This window comes from Narcine bancroftii, chromosome 14, assembly GCF_036971445.1.
Source record: "Narcine bancroftii isolate sNarBan1 chromosome 14, sNarBan1.hap1, whole genome shotgun sequence".
Classification (NCBI taxonomy): domain Eukaryota; kingdom Metazoa; phylum Chordata; class Chondrichthyes; order Torpediniformes; family Narcinidae; genus Narcine; species Narcine bancroftii.
This window is the reverse complement of record NC_091482.1, coordinates 59,911,956-59,927,277: the sequence shown is the minus strand read 5'-3', so window position 1 is coordinate 59,927,277 and position 15,322 is coordinate 59,911,956. Positions and strand designations below refer to the sequence as shown.

Here is a 15,322-nt window from a genome sequence, read left to right as displayed (position 1 = left end):
AAGGTAACTCCCAATTACAAAGCAATGCTACAAGCGTGTGCACGTCTTGACCTTTACAGGCTATGACCATTGCGTGGGCTCGGGATCATCTGTAGGTAATCTTTGTGTGGCTAGCGAGAAGTCTGATGACTGGATAAACAATTTTTTTTTAGTTTAAGCAAATTTAATCTGTGCCAAAACATGTGCTAACAGATGGATGATGCAATTTAGTACCTGTAAATGTAGATAAAAGAGTAGGCGAATTAAAAAAAAGCAGGTTAGTCACCCAGCCCTTTGAGTTAGCTCTGCTATTCATCAATTGCATGGCTGATTTTCTACCTCAAAATCATTTTCCTGATATCTAGAAATCTGTATTTTAAATGACCTCAACTAGTGGGCTCCTCGGTTGCAAATTGCAAAGACTCATCACCTCTTGGCTGAAGTAATTTCTCCTCTCTCTTCCCAACAACCCATTCCTTATTGTGAGTGTGATAGTACAGACCTATCACCAAGGCATATAGTTACAGTATCTAGAGTATGTAATGACTGTGCTTCCAGCGATTGGCTGAGAGCTTAGCCACGCCTACTGTCTGGGCCTTAAAGGGTTGTGTCCCTCGCCAGGTCGGATCATTCTGGACTGATCGGCCACCTGTGAAGATCTAATAAAATCCTTGGTTTGGATCAACAAGTCTTTGGTTCTTTCGACAAGCTCTACAATGAGTTCGTAGTCTAGACACCTCCACCACAGAAAACATCCTGCATCTATTCTGTTGACCCCTATAACTGGAGGATTCAGGTCTGGTCTACTCAATCTCTCCCATAGCAAAATGGTTATCCCTCAAACCAATCTATCCATGCTTTGCTGTAGTCTATCTATGCCTTGTGTACAATCTCTTGAGTAAAATCACCAAAACTGTACACAATAATCCAGGTGTAGTCTCACGAAGACCTCATCCCGTGCTGTCCGTAAAGTGTTTGTACGTTTTCTCCTTGTCTGCGTGGGTTTTCCCTGAGGGCTCAGTTTTCCTCCCACCATTTGAAACGTACGTTAAAAGGGTGTAGGTTAATTGGGTAGCACAGACTCATGGGCCATTTTACTCTGGCACATTTCTTTTCCCACATGGCATACCCTCCACTATGTTCTTGGTTACACATACTCCTGAAGTCTCTTTACACCCTCATCTCAACTCGCAACCCTGCCTAGTTTAATATCATCAACAAACTTGGAAACATGAATCCCCTCAGCCAAATTTCTGGATAGTAAATAGAAGAGTGATTCTCTCATTTGCAGAAGATGAATGTGGTTGTAAGTTTAAATCTTGTTTAAAGTTCAGAATTAAGATTAATTGTACATAATAATCCAGGTATAGTCTCACAAAGACCTCATACAATTACAATCAAACTTCTTTACTCCTGTAATCAAATCCTCTTGCAAAGAAGGCCATCATATGAGGAGACTTGGCCTGTATTCATTGGAATTGGGGGGGGGGGGGGGGGTGGAGGGTGGAATTACATTGAAAGATTTCAAATGTTGAAGGCATGGACAGAGTAGATTCAGAAAAGTTGTTTCCCATGGTGGGAGAGAGTCTAGGACAAGAGGGCACAATTTCAGGATTGAAGGGTGTCCGCTCAGAACAGAGATGTGTAGGAATACCTTCAACCAGAGGGTGGTGAATCTGTGGAATTTGTAACCACAGGCAATTGTGTTGTGGAGGCTGGGACACTGGGTGTATTTAAGTCAGAGATTGATAGGTTCTTGATTAGATGCAGCATCAAAGATTAAGGGGAGAAGGCTGGGCAGCGGGGAAATGGATCAGCTCATGATTAAATGGTGGGGCAGACTTAATGGGCTGAATAGCCTATCTCTGCTCCTATGTCTTAAGGGGTTCTATTTTGATGTGGGCATTTTATAGTTTATCCAACAATTTTTTTTGTGTGGAGTTTCCATTCATCCGCTGGTAAGAGCTGCAAGCCTTAGGTTAGTTATTCTAAATGCCACTATTTCAGTACAATCCAAATTCCCACTTTGATCTTTTCTTAAACACCATCTCATTTTAAATCCGAGACACAAAAGACCGCTGATGCTGGAACCAGAAGCAACAAAAAAATCTGCGGGAGAAACTCAGCAGGGTCAAGCAGCATCAGTGAGAGAAAGAGAATGATCGATGATTCAAGTTAGAACTCTCGTCAAGACTTCATCTGATGAAGGGTTCTAACCAGAAATACCATCCATTCTTCGCCTTTGTGGCTGCATGGCCTACTGAGTTCCTCCAGAAGATCATTTTTATGGTCTTATTTTAAATCCTGCTGTTCACACCTATGCAAAATCTTTTTCACCCATCACCTATGCTAGCAGACTCAAACAAATGTTTAACAAGTACTACCTCACACTTAAAATTCCTATTCTTGTTTGCACTCCTCTTCTGGCCCCCATCCTTTTATTCTGACCTCTTGCGCAATTATGTTACTGCCCTGCCCTTAGCTGCCTGAGCTTTGAGTGCCAGAATGGTCTCCCATCCCTTTACAAGGCATCTTTGATCAATCTTACTTAATCGTACATAATGATCATTGGGGGAATGAGAGGTGGACGGCTTGAGGAAATAAGTTCTTAGGAGTCACTACATCAGAGGATCTTTCCTGGACCCAACACGCTAATGGCATCGTGAAGAAAGCATGTCAGCACCTCTACTTCTTCAGGAGTTTGCAGAGGTTTCGTAATGACATCGGAAACCTGGCAAATTTCTACAAATGGTGGTAGAAAGTGTGCTGACTGTAATTGGTATGGGGACATCAATATTCGTGAGCATAAGGCCCTGCAAAAGGAGGTGAACACAGCACGAGGGCATCACAGGCTCCCCGCCATCCAGAACATCTACAGGGAACGCTGCTGTTGGAGAGCGGCAGCAATCAAGGATCCACACCACCCAGCACACGCTCTGTTCTCACCGCTGCCATCAGGAAAAGAGGTATCGGTACCACAAGACTCGCACCACCAAGTTAAGGAACACCTGCTACCCTTCCACCATCAGACTCCCCAATGACAAAATCAATCAGGGACTCATTTAAGGACTCTCTTGCACTTTATTGATTTTTTTCCTCTCTGTATTGCACAGTCAGTTTGTTGACATCTTTATGTTGAGTTCTGTTTTTTGCATTACCAATAAATGGTAATTCTGCTTTGCTGGCACGAAAAAGACACTCAGGGTTATATGTGATGTCATCTATGTACTGTCAATAAATCTGAAATCTCAATCTAAATCTAACATCTAGTTGGCTTTAAAATTTTACTCAATAAAGCTAGTGTGAAGGATGCTCGGAAGTTGCACTACACGTTCGTTCACGATGTCTGGTGCAATTATGGATATGTTTAGGTCAACTGAAATAATAATTGGTGCATTTCATCCCAGTTTTGTCTCATTCAAAATCTCAAAACTGCAGACTGAATGATTTGTCACATTTCCTTTATCAACTGAATTACATGGGGTGCATTATAATTTTCCTTAAATTGTTCATTTCAGTGCTCGAGGGAGTACAAGTGGAGCACCTGCCATCTGATTGCTTTTTTTGATATTTTTCATTCAGATCTTTGAAAAAGAATAACCAACACTTCAAAACCTTCCATAAGTACATTAAGATATCTTATCATTTTTGCCAAGATGTAGTTTTATTGGATATTGAACCATTTATAAATTTGCATTCACAAATAGTAACTTGATGGAAGGTGTGTAAAAGTTCAACAAGGTTCCAAGTCTTCCAATTATCTTCATTGTTGTAAATGAGTACATTTTTTCCTACATAATTCATGTCAGTATCAAATATAGTTCTCTTTATATCAAAGGATATTGCGAGTTGTGAATACTAGAAAGGTCATAATGTTACATGCCTTGCAACTATTCAAAGTAATGCTAGCTGGATGAATGGAAGCTTTTTTTTAAATCCTGCCCTTCAATCAGTTCAGTAGTTTAAACAAAAGGTGAACTAAAGTTCAATTTGAATGACCAGCCTGAACAAGAAAACTCAACAAGCACTAGGACCTTTTGGACACACCTCTTGAATCTATATTTTTCCAGAAATACACAAGTCCTGTGCTTAACTTTCCAAACAATTCTAAATACCTAGGGATACCAGTTAATGCTCAACACACATATGCAGAAAACAAAACATTGAATAAGAGAAGCTGGACTGCTTGTATTTTTCCAGACAAAAGGTAACCATTTGGCCCACGAGGTCAATGCTAGATCCTAAAAGAGATCATAATCTGCAAAGGTATTGGGTCTCCAGAGCCTATGCAATTCCCTTTGGAAAGAGCAAATCATCTCCACTACCACCACAGTCAGTGAGTGTCAGAATAAAGCTGATACAAATTATTTTACACTTGACTCAAACTTTAGATACCATTTGCAAATGCAAACTGCTCAATCGCCAGTTACCACAGTATAGCCCCTGAACTTGGTTTTTTTTGGTATATACAATGAATGAAACATACGTTTGAGAATAAATACACAGACCTGTGTGTGACAAGGAAATGCCCCGGTGGGGGGGGGGGGGGGGAAGGGGGTGCTTATGAATGTGTCACTGGGTTAAAGTGGCTTGAGAACTCATTGCAGTGGTTCTCAACCTTTTTCTTTCCACTCACACACCACCTTAAGAAATCCCTATGCTCTGTGATTAGTAAGACATTGCTTTGGGTGGTATGTGAGTGGGAAGGAAAAAATTGGAAAACCACTTTTTAATTGTCCCTAATTGACTCGTTATGTGGACGGTTTCATAACTCCACAGGAAATGGGCCAATGTCCAATTTTCTCATGCAAAATATTTCAGTAACAATTGGGTCTAGAACGGTGGTTCTTGACCTTCCCACTCACATCCCACCTTAAGCAATCCCTTACCAATCACCGATGGCAGAGGGATTTCTTAAAGTGGAATGTGAGTGGAAAGAAAAAGGCTGAGAACCACTGGGCTCGATAGACTCCTTGCACTTTGGACCTGGGGTTGGTGCTGGATGAAAGAGCAAAGGGAACAGAGTCAACATTTGGGGAGGGGGGAAAAGGAGGGACGGGGGGAAAAGGAGGGACGGGGGGAAAAGGAGGGACGGGGGAAAAGGAGGGACGGGGGGAAAGGAGGGACGGGGGGAAAGGAGGGACGGGGAAAAGGAGGGACGGGGGGAAAAGGAGGGACGGGGGGAAAAGGAGGGACGGGGGGAAAAGGAGGGACGGGGGAAAAGGAGGGACGGGGGAAAAGGAGGGACGGGGGAAAAGGAGGGACGGGGGAAAAGGAGGGACGGGGGAAAAGGAGGGACGGGGGAAAGAGGGACGGGGGGAAAGAGGGACGGGGGGAAAGAGGGACGGGGGGGAAAGAGGGGACGGGGGGAAAGAGGGACGGGGGAAAGAGGGACGGGGGAAAGAGGGACGGGGGGGAAAGAGGGACGGGGGGAAAGAGGGACGGGGGAAAGAGGGACGGGGGAAAGAGGGACGGGGGGAAAGAGGGACGGGGGGAAAGAGGGACGGGGGGAAAGAGGGACGGGGGAAAGAGGGACGGGGGGAAAGAGGGACGGGGGGAAAGAGGGACGGGGGGAAAGAGGGACGGGGGAAAGAGGGACGGGGGAAAGAGGGACGGGGGAAAGAGGGACGGGGGGAAAGAGGGACGGGGGGAAAGAGGGACGGGGGAAAAGAGGGACGGGGGAAAAGAGGGACGGGGGAAAAGAGGGACGGGGAAAAGAGGGACGGGGGAAAAGAGGGACGGGGGAAAAGAGGGACGGGGGAAAAGAGGGACGGGGAAAAGAGGGACGGGGAAAAGAGGGACGGGGAAAAGAGGGACGGGGAAAAGAGGGACGGGGGAAAAGAGGGACGGGGGAAAAGAGGGACGGGGGAAAAGAGGGACGGGGGAAAAGAGGGACGGGGGAAAAGGAGGGACGGGGGGAAAAGGAGGGACGGGGGGAAAAGGAGGGACGGGGGGAAAAGGAGGGACGGGGGAAAAGGAGGGACGGGGGAAAAGGAGGGACGGGGGAAAAGGAGGGACGGGGGAAAAGGAGGGACGGGGGGAAAAGGAGGGACGGGGGAAAAGGAGGGACGGGGGGAAAAGAGGGACGGGGGGAAAGAGGGACGGGGGGAAAGAGGGACGGGGGGAAAGAGGGACGGGGGGAAAGAGGGACGGGGGAAAGAGGGACGGGGGAAAGAGGGACGGGGGGAAAGAGGGACGGGGGGAAAGAGGGACGGGGGGAAAGAGGGACGGGGGGAAAGAGGGACGGGGGGAAAGAGGGACGGGGGGAAAGAGGGACGGGGGGAAAGAGGGACGGGGGGAAAGAGGGACGGGGGAAAGAGGGACGGGGGAAAGAGGGACGGGGGAAAGAGGGACGGGGGAAAGAGGGACGGGGGGAAAGAGGGACGGGGGGAAAGAGGGACGGGGGAAAAGAGGGACGGGGGAAAAGAGGGACGGGGGAAAAGAGGGACGGGGGAAAAGAGGGACGGGGGAAAAGAGGGACGGGGAAAAGAGGGACGGGGGAAAAGAGGGACGGGGGAAAAGAGGGACGGGGGAAAAGAGGGACGGGGGAAAAGAGGGACGGGGAAAAGAGGGACGGGGAAAAGAGGGACGGGGAAAAGAGGGACGGGGGAAAAGAGGGACGGGGGAAAAGAGGGACGGGGGAAAAGAGGGACGGGGGAAAAGAGGGACGGGGGAAAAGAGGGACGGGGGAAAAGAGGGACGGGGGAAAAGAGGGACGGGGGAAAAGAGGGACGGGGGAAAAGAGGGACGGGGGAAAAGAGGGACGGGGGAAAAGAGGGACGGGGGAAAAGAGGGACGGGGAAAAGAGGGACGGGGGAAAAGAGGGACGGGGGAAAAGAGGGACGGGGGAAAAGAGGGAGAGATAGGGAGAGGGAAGAGGGAGTGACAGGGGGAGGGAAGAGGGAGAGACAGGGGGAGGGAAGAGGGAGAGACAGGGGGAGGGAAGAGGGAGAGACGGGGGAGGGAAGAGGGAGAGACGGGGGAGGGAAGAGGGAGAGACGGGGGAGGGAAGAGGGAGAGACGGGGGAGGGAAGAGGGAGAGACGGGGAGGGAAGAGGGAGAGACGGGGGAGGGAAGAGGGAGAGACAGGGGGAGGGAAGAGGGAGAGACGGGGGAGGGAAGAGGGAGAGACGGGGGAGGGAAGAGGGAGAGACAGGGGGAGGGAAGAGGGAGAGACGGGGGAGGGAAGAGGGAGAGACGGGGGAGGGAAGAGGGAGAGACGGGGGAGGGAAGAGGGAGAGACGGGGGAGGGAAGAGGGAGAGACGGGGGAGGGAAGAGGGAGAGACGGGGGAGGGAAGAGGGAGAGACGGGGGAGGGAAGAGGGAGAGACGGGGGAGGGAAGAGGGAGAGTCGGGGGAGGGAAGAGGGAGAGGGGGGGAGGGAAGAGGGAGAGACGGGGGAGGGAAGAGGGAGAGGGGGGGGAGGGAAGAGGGAGAGACGGGGGGGGGGGAGGGAAGAGGGAGAGACAGGCGGGAGGGAAGTGGGAGAGACAGGCGGGAGGGAAGAGGGAGAGACAGGCGGGAGGGAAGAGGGAGAGACAGGGGGGAGGGAAGAGGGAGAGACAGGGGGGTGGGAAGAGGGAGAGACGGGGGTGGTGGGGGAAGGAAAGAGGGAGAGTCGGGGGTGGGGGGGAAGGGAAGAGGGAGAGTCGGGGGTGGGGGGGGGGAAGGGAAGAGGGAGAGACGGGGGAGGGGGAGGGAAGAGGGAGAGACAGGGGGACATTCCAAGCAGAATCTGAGGAGGTGGGCACAATGCAAGAGTCCTTCGAACGTGGAGCCACCACGAACTTTACTGGCAAACAGATTTCTGAAGTGCTCCAGCTCTTATTCCTGAGATGGACATTTCATTCTTGGGAGCAGATGAAACTTTGGAAAGGGTATACCCAACTGTCAGCACAAGCTTTACTTCATTTCGTCCACCTTTGTTAGTAGCAATGGAGAAAGACGTTTGCCAGATTCTTTCGCTGTGTTCAAACGCCAAGAGCCTTCAGGTTCACAGAGTCCATTGTTCAGGACAGCTTTTCGTCTCAGTTCTTCGGTTTCCTCCTCCTCAAGTCTTCAGGGCAGGTCACTGTTGTTTGCACCCAGCTGGTCTGAAGTGGGCTTGCTCTCCACCGTCGCGGGGACTTGACTGGAGCCCCCCAGGCGCAGCGATCAAATATCAAGCCAGCCCCCCCTGACCATCGCATATATAAACAAACAAACACGTCCCGTTCCCCCCCCCCCCACCCCCCAAACTCCGCCTGTAACTTCCAGTAGCTCACGTTAACTGATTGACTTTCCAAACACTCCAAGGACAACTCAATTCGCGAAAGACAGCGAGTAAAAATAGTAGCTGAAGTGCTATTTCCGCACCTCCCTGGGTCGGACGGACCGCGCTCACTTTTGCCCGACACCATGCATTAAAGTGGGACTTCACCACCCAGTGGCTTACCTCCTCCGTCCGCCCTGGTTATTGTGTTGCCTGCAAACTATCCGCGGAACAAGCGCTCAACTCCCCCCCCACCTTCAAGTCGGGGACACGCCGGGAGAAAAACAAACTGATACACGGTGAATGGTGTAATCCGATCCAGGCGAAGTCAATGCAGCGAGAGAGCCGCCTACCAATAAGGGCTGCATCGGCCAAGTGAGGTCCCACCCACCCCTCGATCTCCAGCCCTGCACTTCAAGCTGAAGACGCGAGCAGCCCCCATCGCCCCCCCCCCCCACCTCCTCCCCTGCCTGCTGTTCCCTGGCTGCCGACACTAGGGCCTCCTGCTCTCACTGACCCCTTCCTGGCCTCAAACCTCAAATAGGCTCGTTACCAAACCTTGGAACGGAGTTGCATCTTTCAGGGGAACCGACAGGAGTTAAACGCAGCTCGGGATTATTGTTGCCTGTATTGCACCCCCTCGGCGCCTCTTCTGCGCTGCTTCGAGGGTCGTATTGATCGAAGTTTCCCCCTCTCTTGGACTCGTTCGCCAGTGCCAAGAACTGGAAGCCTGCTTGCACTTTCAAGCTTGCTCCCCAACCCATTCTCTCACTGAGCTTTTCCGCAATCAATCTTTCTGTAGGTCTAAACACATTCTCAGCCACCGTGGATCACTTCGTACTCAGCACAGTTCCCCCCCCCCCCCGCCTTCATCAAAAGCCTAATTAACTTTTGCGAATAAAATAACTGGCTGTTGGGCAACATTTTATGTTGGATCGCAGCAAATATCACAGTTTGAGACAGCCCGCTCCAGTGCTGAGGTTTCTTCTTTCCCCCAGTCCTGAGGTTTCTTCTTTCCCCAGTGCTGAGGTTTCTTCTTTCCCCCAGTCCTGAGGTTTCTTCTTTCCCCCAGTGCTGAGGTTTCTTCTTTCCCCCAGTGCTGAGGTTTCTTCTTTCCCCCAGTGCTGAGGTTTCTTCTTTCCCCCAGTGCTGAGGTTTCTTCTTTCCCCCAGTGCTGAGGTTTCTTCTTTCCCCCAGTGCTGAGGTTTCTTCTTTCCCCCAGTGCTGAGGTTTCTTCTTTCCCCCAGTGCTGAGGTTTCTTCTTTCCCCCAGTGCTGAGGTTTCTTCTTTCCCCCAGTGCTGAGGTTTCTTCTTTCCCCCAGTGCTGAGGTTTCTTCTTTCCCCAGTGCTGAGGTTTCTTCTTTCCCCCAGTGCTGAGGTTTCTTCTTTCCCCCAGTGCTGAGGTTTCTTCTTTCCCCCAGTGCTGAGGTTTCTTCTTTCCCCCAGTGCTGAGGTTTCTTCTTTCCCCCAGTGCTGAGGTTTCTTCTTTCCCCCAGTGCTGAGGTTTCTTCTTTCCCCCAGTGCTGAGGTTTCTTCTTTCCCCCAGTGCTGAGGTTTCTTCTTTCCCCCAGTGCTGAGGTTTCTTCTTTCCCCCAGTGCTGAGGTTTCTTCTTTCCCCCAGTGCTGAGGTTTCTTCTTTCCCCCAGTGCTGAGGTTTCTTCTTTCCCCCAGTGCTGAGGTTTCTTCTTTCCCCCAGTGCTGAGGTTTCTTCTTTCCCCCAGTGCTGAGGTTTCTTCTTTCCCCCAGTGCTGAGGTTTCTTCTTTCCCCCAGTGCTGAGGTTTCTTCTTTCCCCCAGTGCTGAGGTTTCTTCTTTCCCCCAGTGCTGAGGTTTCTTCTTTCCCCCAGTGCTGAGGTTTCTTCTTTCCCCCAGTGCTGAGGTTTCTTCTTTCCCCCAGTGCTGAGGTTTCTTCTTTCCCCCAGTGCTGAGGTTTCTTCTTTCCCCCAGTGCTGAGGTTTCTTCTTTCCCCCAGTGCTGAGGTTTCTTCTTTCCCCCAGTGCTGAGGTTTCTTCTTTCCCCCAGTGCTGAGGTTTCTTCTTTCCCCCAGTGCTGAGGTTTCTTCTTTCCCCCAGTGCTGAGGTTTCTTCTTTCCCCCAGTGCTGAGGTTTCTTCTTTCCCCCAGTGCTGAGGTTTCTTCTTTCCCCCAGTGCTGAGGTTTCTTCTTTCCCCCAGTGCTGAGGTTTCTTCTTTCCCCCAGTGCTGAGGTTTCTTCTTTCCCCCAGTGCTGAGGTTTCTTCTTTCCCCCAGTGCTGAGGTTTCTTCTTTCCCCCAGTGCTGAGGTTTCTTCTTTCCCCCAGTGCTGAGGTTTCTTCTTTCCCCCAGTGCTGAGGTTTCTTCTTTCCCCCAGTGCTGAGGTTTCTTCTTTCCCCCAGTGCTGAGGTTTCTTCTTTCCCCCAGTGCTGAGGTTTCTTCTTTCCCCAGTGCTGAGGTTTCTTCTTTCCCCCAGTGCTGAGGTTTCTTCTTTCCCCCAGTGCTGAGGTTTCTTCTTTCCCCCAGTGCTGAGGTTTCTTCTTTCCCCCAGTGCTGAGGTTTCTTCTTTCCCCCAGTGCTGAGGTTTCTTCTTTCCCCCAGTGCTGAGGTTTCTTCTTTCCCCCAGTGCTGAGGTTTCTTCTTTCCCCCAGTGCTGAGGTTTCTTCTTTCCCCCAGTGCTGAGGTTTCTTCTTTCCCCCAGTGCTGAGGTTTCTTCTTTCCCCCAGTGCTGAGGTTTCTTCTTTCCCCAGTGCTGAGGTTTCTTCTTTCCCCCAGTGCTGAGGTTTCTTCTTTCCCCCAGTGCTGAGGTTTCTTCTTTCCCCCAGTGCTGAGGTTTCTTCTTTCCCCCAGTGCTGAGGTTTCTTCTTTCCCCCAGTGCTGAGGTTTCTTCTTTCCCCCAGTGCTGAGGTTTCTTCTTTCCCCCAGTGCTGAGGTTTCTTCTTTCCCCCAGTGCTGAGGTTTCTTCTTTCCCCCAGTGCTGAGGTTTCTTCTTTCCCCCAGTGCTGAGGTTTCTTCTTTCCCCCAGTGCTGAGGTTTCTTCTTTCCCCCAGTGCTGAGGTTTCTTCTTTCCCCCAGTGCTGAGGTTTCTTCTTTCCCCCAGTGCTGAGGTTTCTTCTTTCCCCCAGTGCTGAGGTTTCTTCTTTCCCCCAGTGCTGAGGTTTCTTCTTTCCCCCAGTGCTGAGGTTTCTTCTTTCCCCCAGTGCTGAGGTTTCTTCTTTCCCCCAGTGCTGAGGTTTCTTCTTTCCCCCAGTGCTGAGGTTTCTTCTTTCCCCCAGTGCTGAGGTTTCTTCTTTCCCCCAGTGCTGAGGTTTCTTCTTTCCCCCAGTGCTGAGGTTTCTTCTTTCCCCCAGTGCTGAGGTTTCTTCTTTCCCCCAGTGCTGAGGTTTCTTCTTTCCCCCAGTGCTGAGGTTTCTTCTTTCCCCCAGTGCTGAGGTTTCTTCTTTCCCCCAGTGCTGAGGTTTCTTCTTTCCCCCAGTGCTGAGGTTACTTCTTTCCCCCAGTGCTGAGGTTTCTTCTTTCCCCCAGTGCTGAGGTTTCTTCTTTCCCCCAGTGCTGAGGTTACTTCTTTCCCCCAGTGCTGAGGTTTCTTCTTTCCCCCAGTGCTGAGGTTTCTTCTTTCCCCCAGTGCTGAGGTTTCTTCTTTTCCCCAGTGCTGAGGTTTCTTCTTTCCCCCAGTGCTGAGGTTTCTTCTTTCCCCCAGTGCTGAGGTTTCTTCTTTCCCCCAGTCCTGAGGTTTCTTCTTTCCCCCAGTGCTGAGGTTTCTTCTTTCCCCCAGTGCTGAGGTTTCTTCTTTCCCCCAGTGCTGAGGTTTCTTCTTCCCCCAGTGCTGAGGTTTCTGCTTTCCCCCAGTGCTGAGGTTTCTGCTTTCCCCCAGTGCTGAGGTTTCTGCTTTCCCCCAGTGCTGAGGTTTCTTCTTTCCCCCAGTGCTGAGGTTTCTTCTTTCCCCCAGTGCTGAGGTTTCTTCTTTTCCCCAGTCCTGAGGTTTCTTCTTTCCTGTGTCCCATTTGTTTCACAGATACAGGCTTAACGCCATTGGCAGTCACCTCCCTGCATTGGCAGCACTCTCTGTCTTTATCAGTTTACAAGCCACGGATGGTTTCAAAATCATTTTTTTCCCTCTCTAAATGGATTTCTAATGTTTTCACATATTTAATCAGCTACCATATCCTGCACACAAGGGAGAGGCCAAGGCTTTTTAAAAAAACTTTTACTGCACGCCGCATAATGATACGTAGAAAGTGATTAATTATAACGTCAGCTGATAACATTTGTTGTTAATCAGATGAAGGCAGCAGATTCGACAAGTGTCACCTTTGTGGACACCCAACAAATGAAAGATCAATACATTTTCAGGGTGCCTCATATTTAAAGCTTAATGGGGCTTGCAAAATTCACCAATTTCCAGAAATTAGTCAAAGGGGAGAGGGGATTTGCATTGAGTTAACTATTATTGATTCTCGAATCATTTTAAGTATGTTTAATTCACCTCGAGCACAAAAAAACCTTCATAGATTTGAAATCTATACACTCCCGTTTAACAAGTTGCGTCATTGCATAAGAGAGTCCTTCTGATTCTGTTTTTGTGGCAAATACAATCATTGATTTTAAATACACATTTACAATTTCAGTATCATTTTGTTTGATTTCTAAATGTGGTCAAGAGGAAACAAGCAATCACCCAAGACCAATTTATTTTCCTCATGGCAGTGGTGCACAGCTGCAAAGAGGCGAGATCACAAAAATGCTGCAACATTGTGTTGGCACTGGCCTTGTTGGATGAATGAGAACTATACAAAGCCTACTACTTGCTTACAACATCTAAGAGCTTGGAGACATCCCAGTGTTCGGCCAGCCTGACTTTTTGCCTCAAGGGCAACTGCCAATAAAAGGGATTTCTTAAAATGATTACCGATGGATTGGATCAACGGCAAATATAATGATCTGGGAGAGAATGATACTGTGGATAAAGATACCAAGATTAATTTGCAGTTGCAATTCGCTAATCCCACTGCTCTTCACAGTGAACCCTGACCAGATGACCTTCTATTCTTTTTGAGTGGCTGCATCTCAAGGAGAGGAAAATCACTTTCCTGAGCCAGCTCTGCACAAGCTTGTACTGATTTCCAGAGTCTGTTTTAATGCACATTTCTGCTCTCACTCCAGTTCAGGTGTCCACTACATTTTTATTTCTCCTTTTTAAGATTTCCTTGTATTAACATTCTTCTCTTGATGGTTCAGTTTGTTTAATTCCACTATTAATGCTTGATTTCTTTTTAACTCCCCCCCCCCCCCTACTTTTTGATGATGAACCTATGAGCTGGCCATCTTTAACAGTTGTTTCTCCTTTGATTCCAATTGCACTAGTTTCTCTGCACCACAATGCAAGACTAAAGTGCAGTTGCCCCTTTAGAGGAGGAAGTCTAATTAGAAATGTTTTGGGGGTGGGGGGGGGTGGGGAGATCCAAAATAGCCTAAGAATGAACAGTGCTTCTGTATGTTCCCTTTGACTTGCTTTAAGTTCGAAGGTTTGTGTGCTTGAAGGAAATGGCAGAGCTCCTGATGATGTCGATCCCTCAGCACTGATTCGCTGATTGTGAAGTTATGATGACAGGAGTGAGGCCTGATGTGAATGGCTGTGCCTTGACTCATGAGGTCATCTAATTGAGATTACGTGAATGGAAAAAGAATCCTCAGTCCAAAGAGGACGACAGGGCAGAGACACCTCAGTGATTCTCAGCACAAATCTTTAAAGTTGTGGATTCCTAGACAAGTATTTATTACTCATTCTGACACCTACAGAGACCTTTTGGCCCGTAGGACTCTTGTTGGCTTCCGGCATTTCTATTTCCCTACATTTCTCATCTTAATCTCTCTTATATGCCCATTCATCCAATTGCACCATGGGATTATTTACAGGACCCAATGAACCTACTGTACATCTCTGGAATGTGGGAGGAAAGTAGAGCACCCAGTGGAAATTCACATGGTCACAGGGAGAACATGCAAACTCCACAAAGATAGCGCTAAAGGGCAGGATTGAACCCAGGTCACACAGAGTGGTGAGACAGCAGCACAAACTACTGATACATTGTACAGACCACAATAAGTATTGGTGAAAAAAAAGCCATAAAGTTATTCTCAACTCTCATAGAGCCAGACTACAGAAGCAGAAGGATACAGAGGCATTTCTGGGCTCCACATTTTAGGGGGCTGTGGCATGGCTGAAGATGAGATACAGAAGCAAATCATGATACTTGGAACAGAGGCAGCCGCTCAGCTCCCCCTTCCCTGCTCCACCATCCCTGGTTGATCTGCCCCAGTTTTCTTTCACCTCCTCTTCAGCGCAGAACTTCAGAGAACTTCAATTCTTAATCTTCTCCAAAATACATCTCCTTCCTCTTTAAATAGCCAGCATTTTCAAGAGCAAGCTTCTCATATTGTAGAGATCCTGAGTTCTGTTGAATCGCTCCGAGAATGCTGTAAAAGAGCCCTTGAATTTGGATTCTTGTCATTTAAGACCATCAAAAGATTTAGAACAAAAATTAATGACATCATGATCTAATTGAAGTGATAGAACAGGTTTGAAAGGGTGGACGTCCTCTTCCCTCTTGAGTTTGCAAGAGATGGTCTCAATCAACAGTGATATGATTGTGGCCTGATATTAAGTGATCGTAATTGAAGAAGAAAGATTAGCCAGCTCATCAGAGAAGACTTGGCTGCACCTGTTGGATAGTGATATAACTAACGGGGCCTCAGATTAACTTAACATCTGAAATACAGAACCCCAACAACAACAGTACAGTCCTCCCCCAGTTACCCTTTGGGAGTTCCTGTCTAGATTTCTATGCTTAAGCTTCTTGAACTCAGACTTCTGACTCAGAGTTGAAAGTACTACCCATTAAGTCATGGTAGACTTTCACAATGACATTGTTGTTAAATTACTAATTTTTCATGTATTTGTAACTCAACAAAACATTCACCTATGGAAACCACGTCAGCTGATCTCGATTTGTTCTTACTTGTTCACCGGACTCTCTAGGAGTCCTGCTGGAGGGATGAAGAAACCCATCTCTGCTCCTAGGAATGTGAATCCATTTTCAAGGCCAGGCAGTGTCGAAAGCAA

At 48.9% G+C, this 15,322-nt stretch overlaps 1 protein-coding gene across 9 annotated transcripts in view; it reads right to left on the bottom strand.

Annotated features, from left to right (window-relative positions):
- The window catches only part of sema6d (semaphorin 6D), a 284,007-nt gene that overhangs the window by 40,282 nt on the left and 228,403 nt on the right, over positions 1-15,322 (bottom strand). For 3 of the 9 annotated variants that reach the window (XM_069910615.1, XM_069910618.1, XM_069910617.1), the window contains exon 1: positions 8,789-9,012. The exons of 3 other annotated variants lie outside the window; for them this stretch is intronic. In XM_069910615.1, the coding sequence (XP_069766716.1) occupies positions 8,789-8,994 (206 nt within the window). In that variant the 5' untranslated portion in view covers positions 8,995-9,012. Of the gene's footprint in view, positions 1-7,867; positions 8,127-8,413; positions 8,580-8,788; positions 9,013-15,322 lie in introns of those variants that run through there. 3 more of the 9 variants (XM_069910622.1, XM_069910624.1, XM_069910623.1) reach the window with 3 other exon arrangements.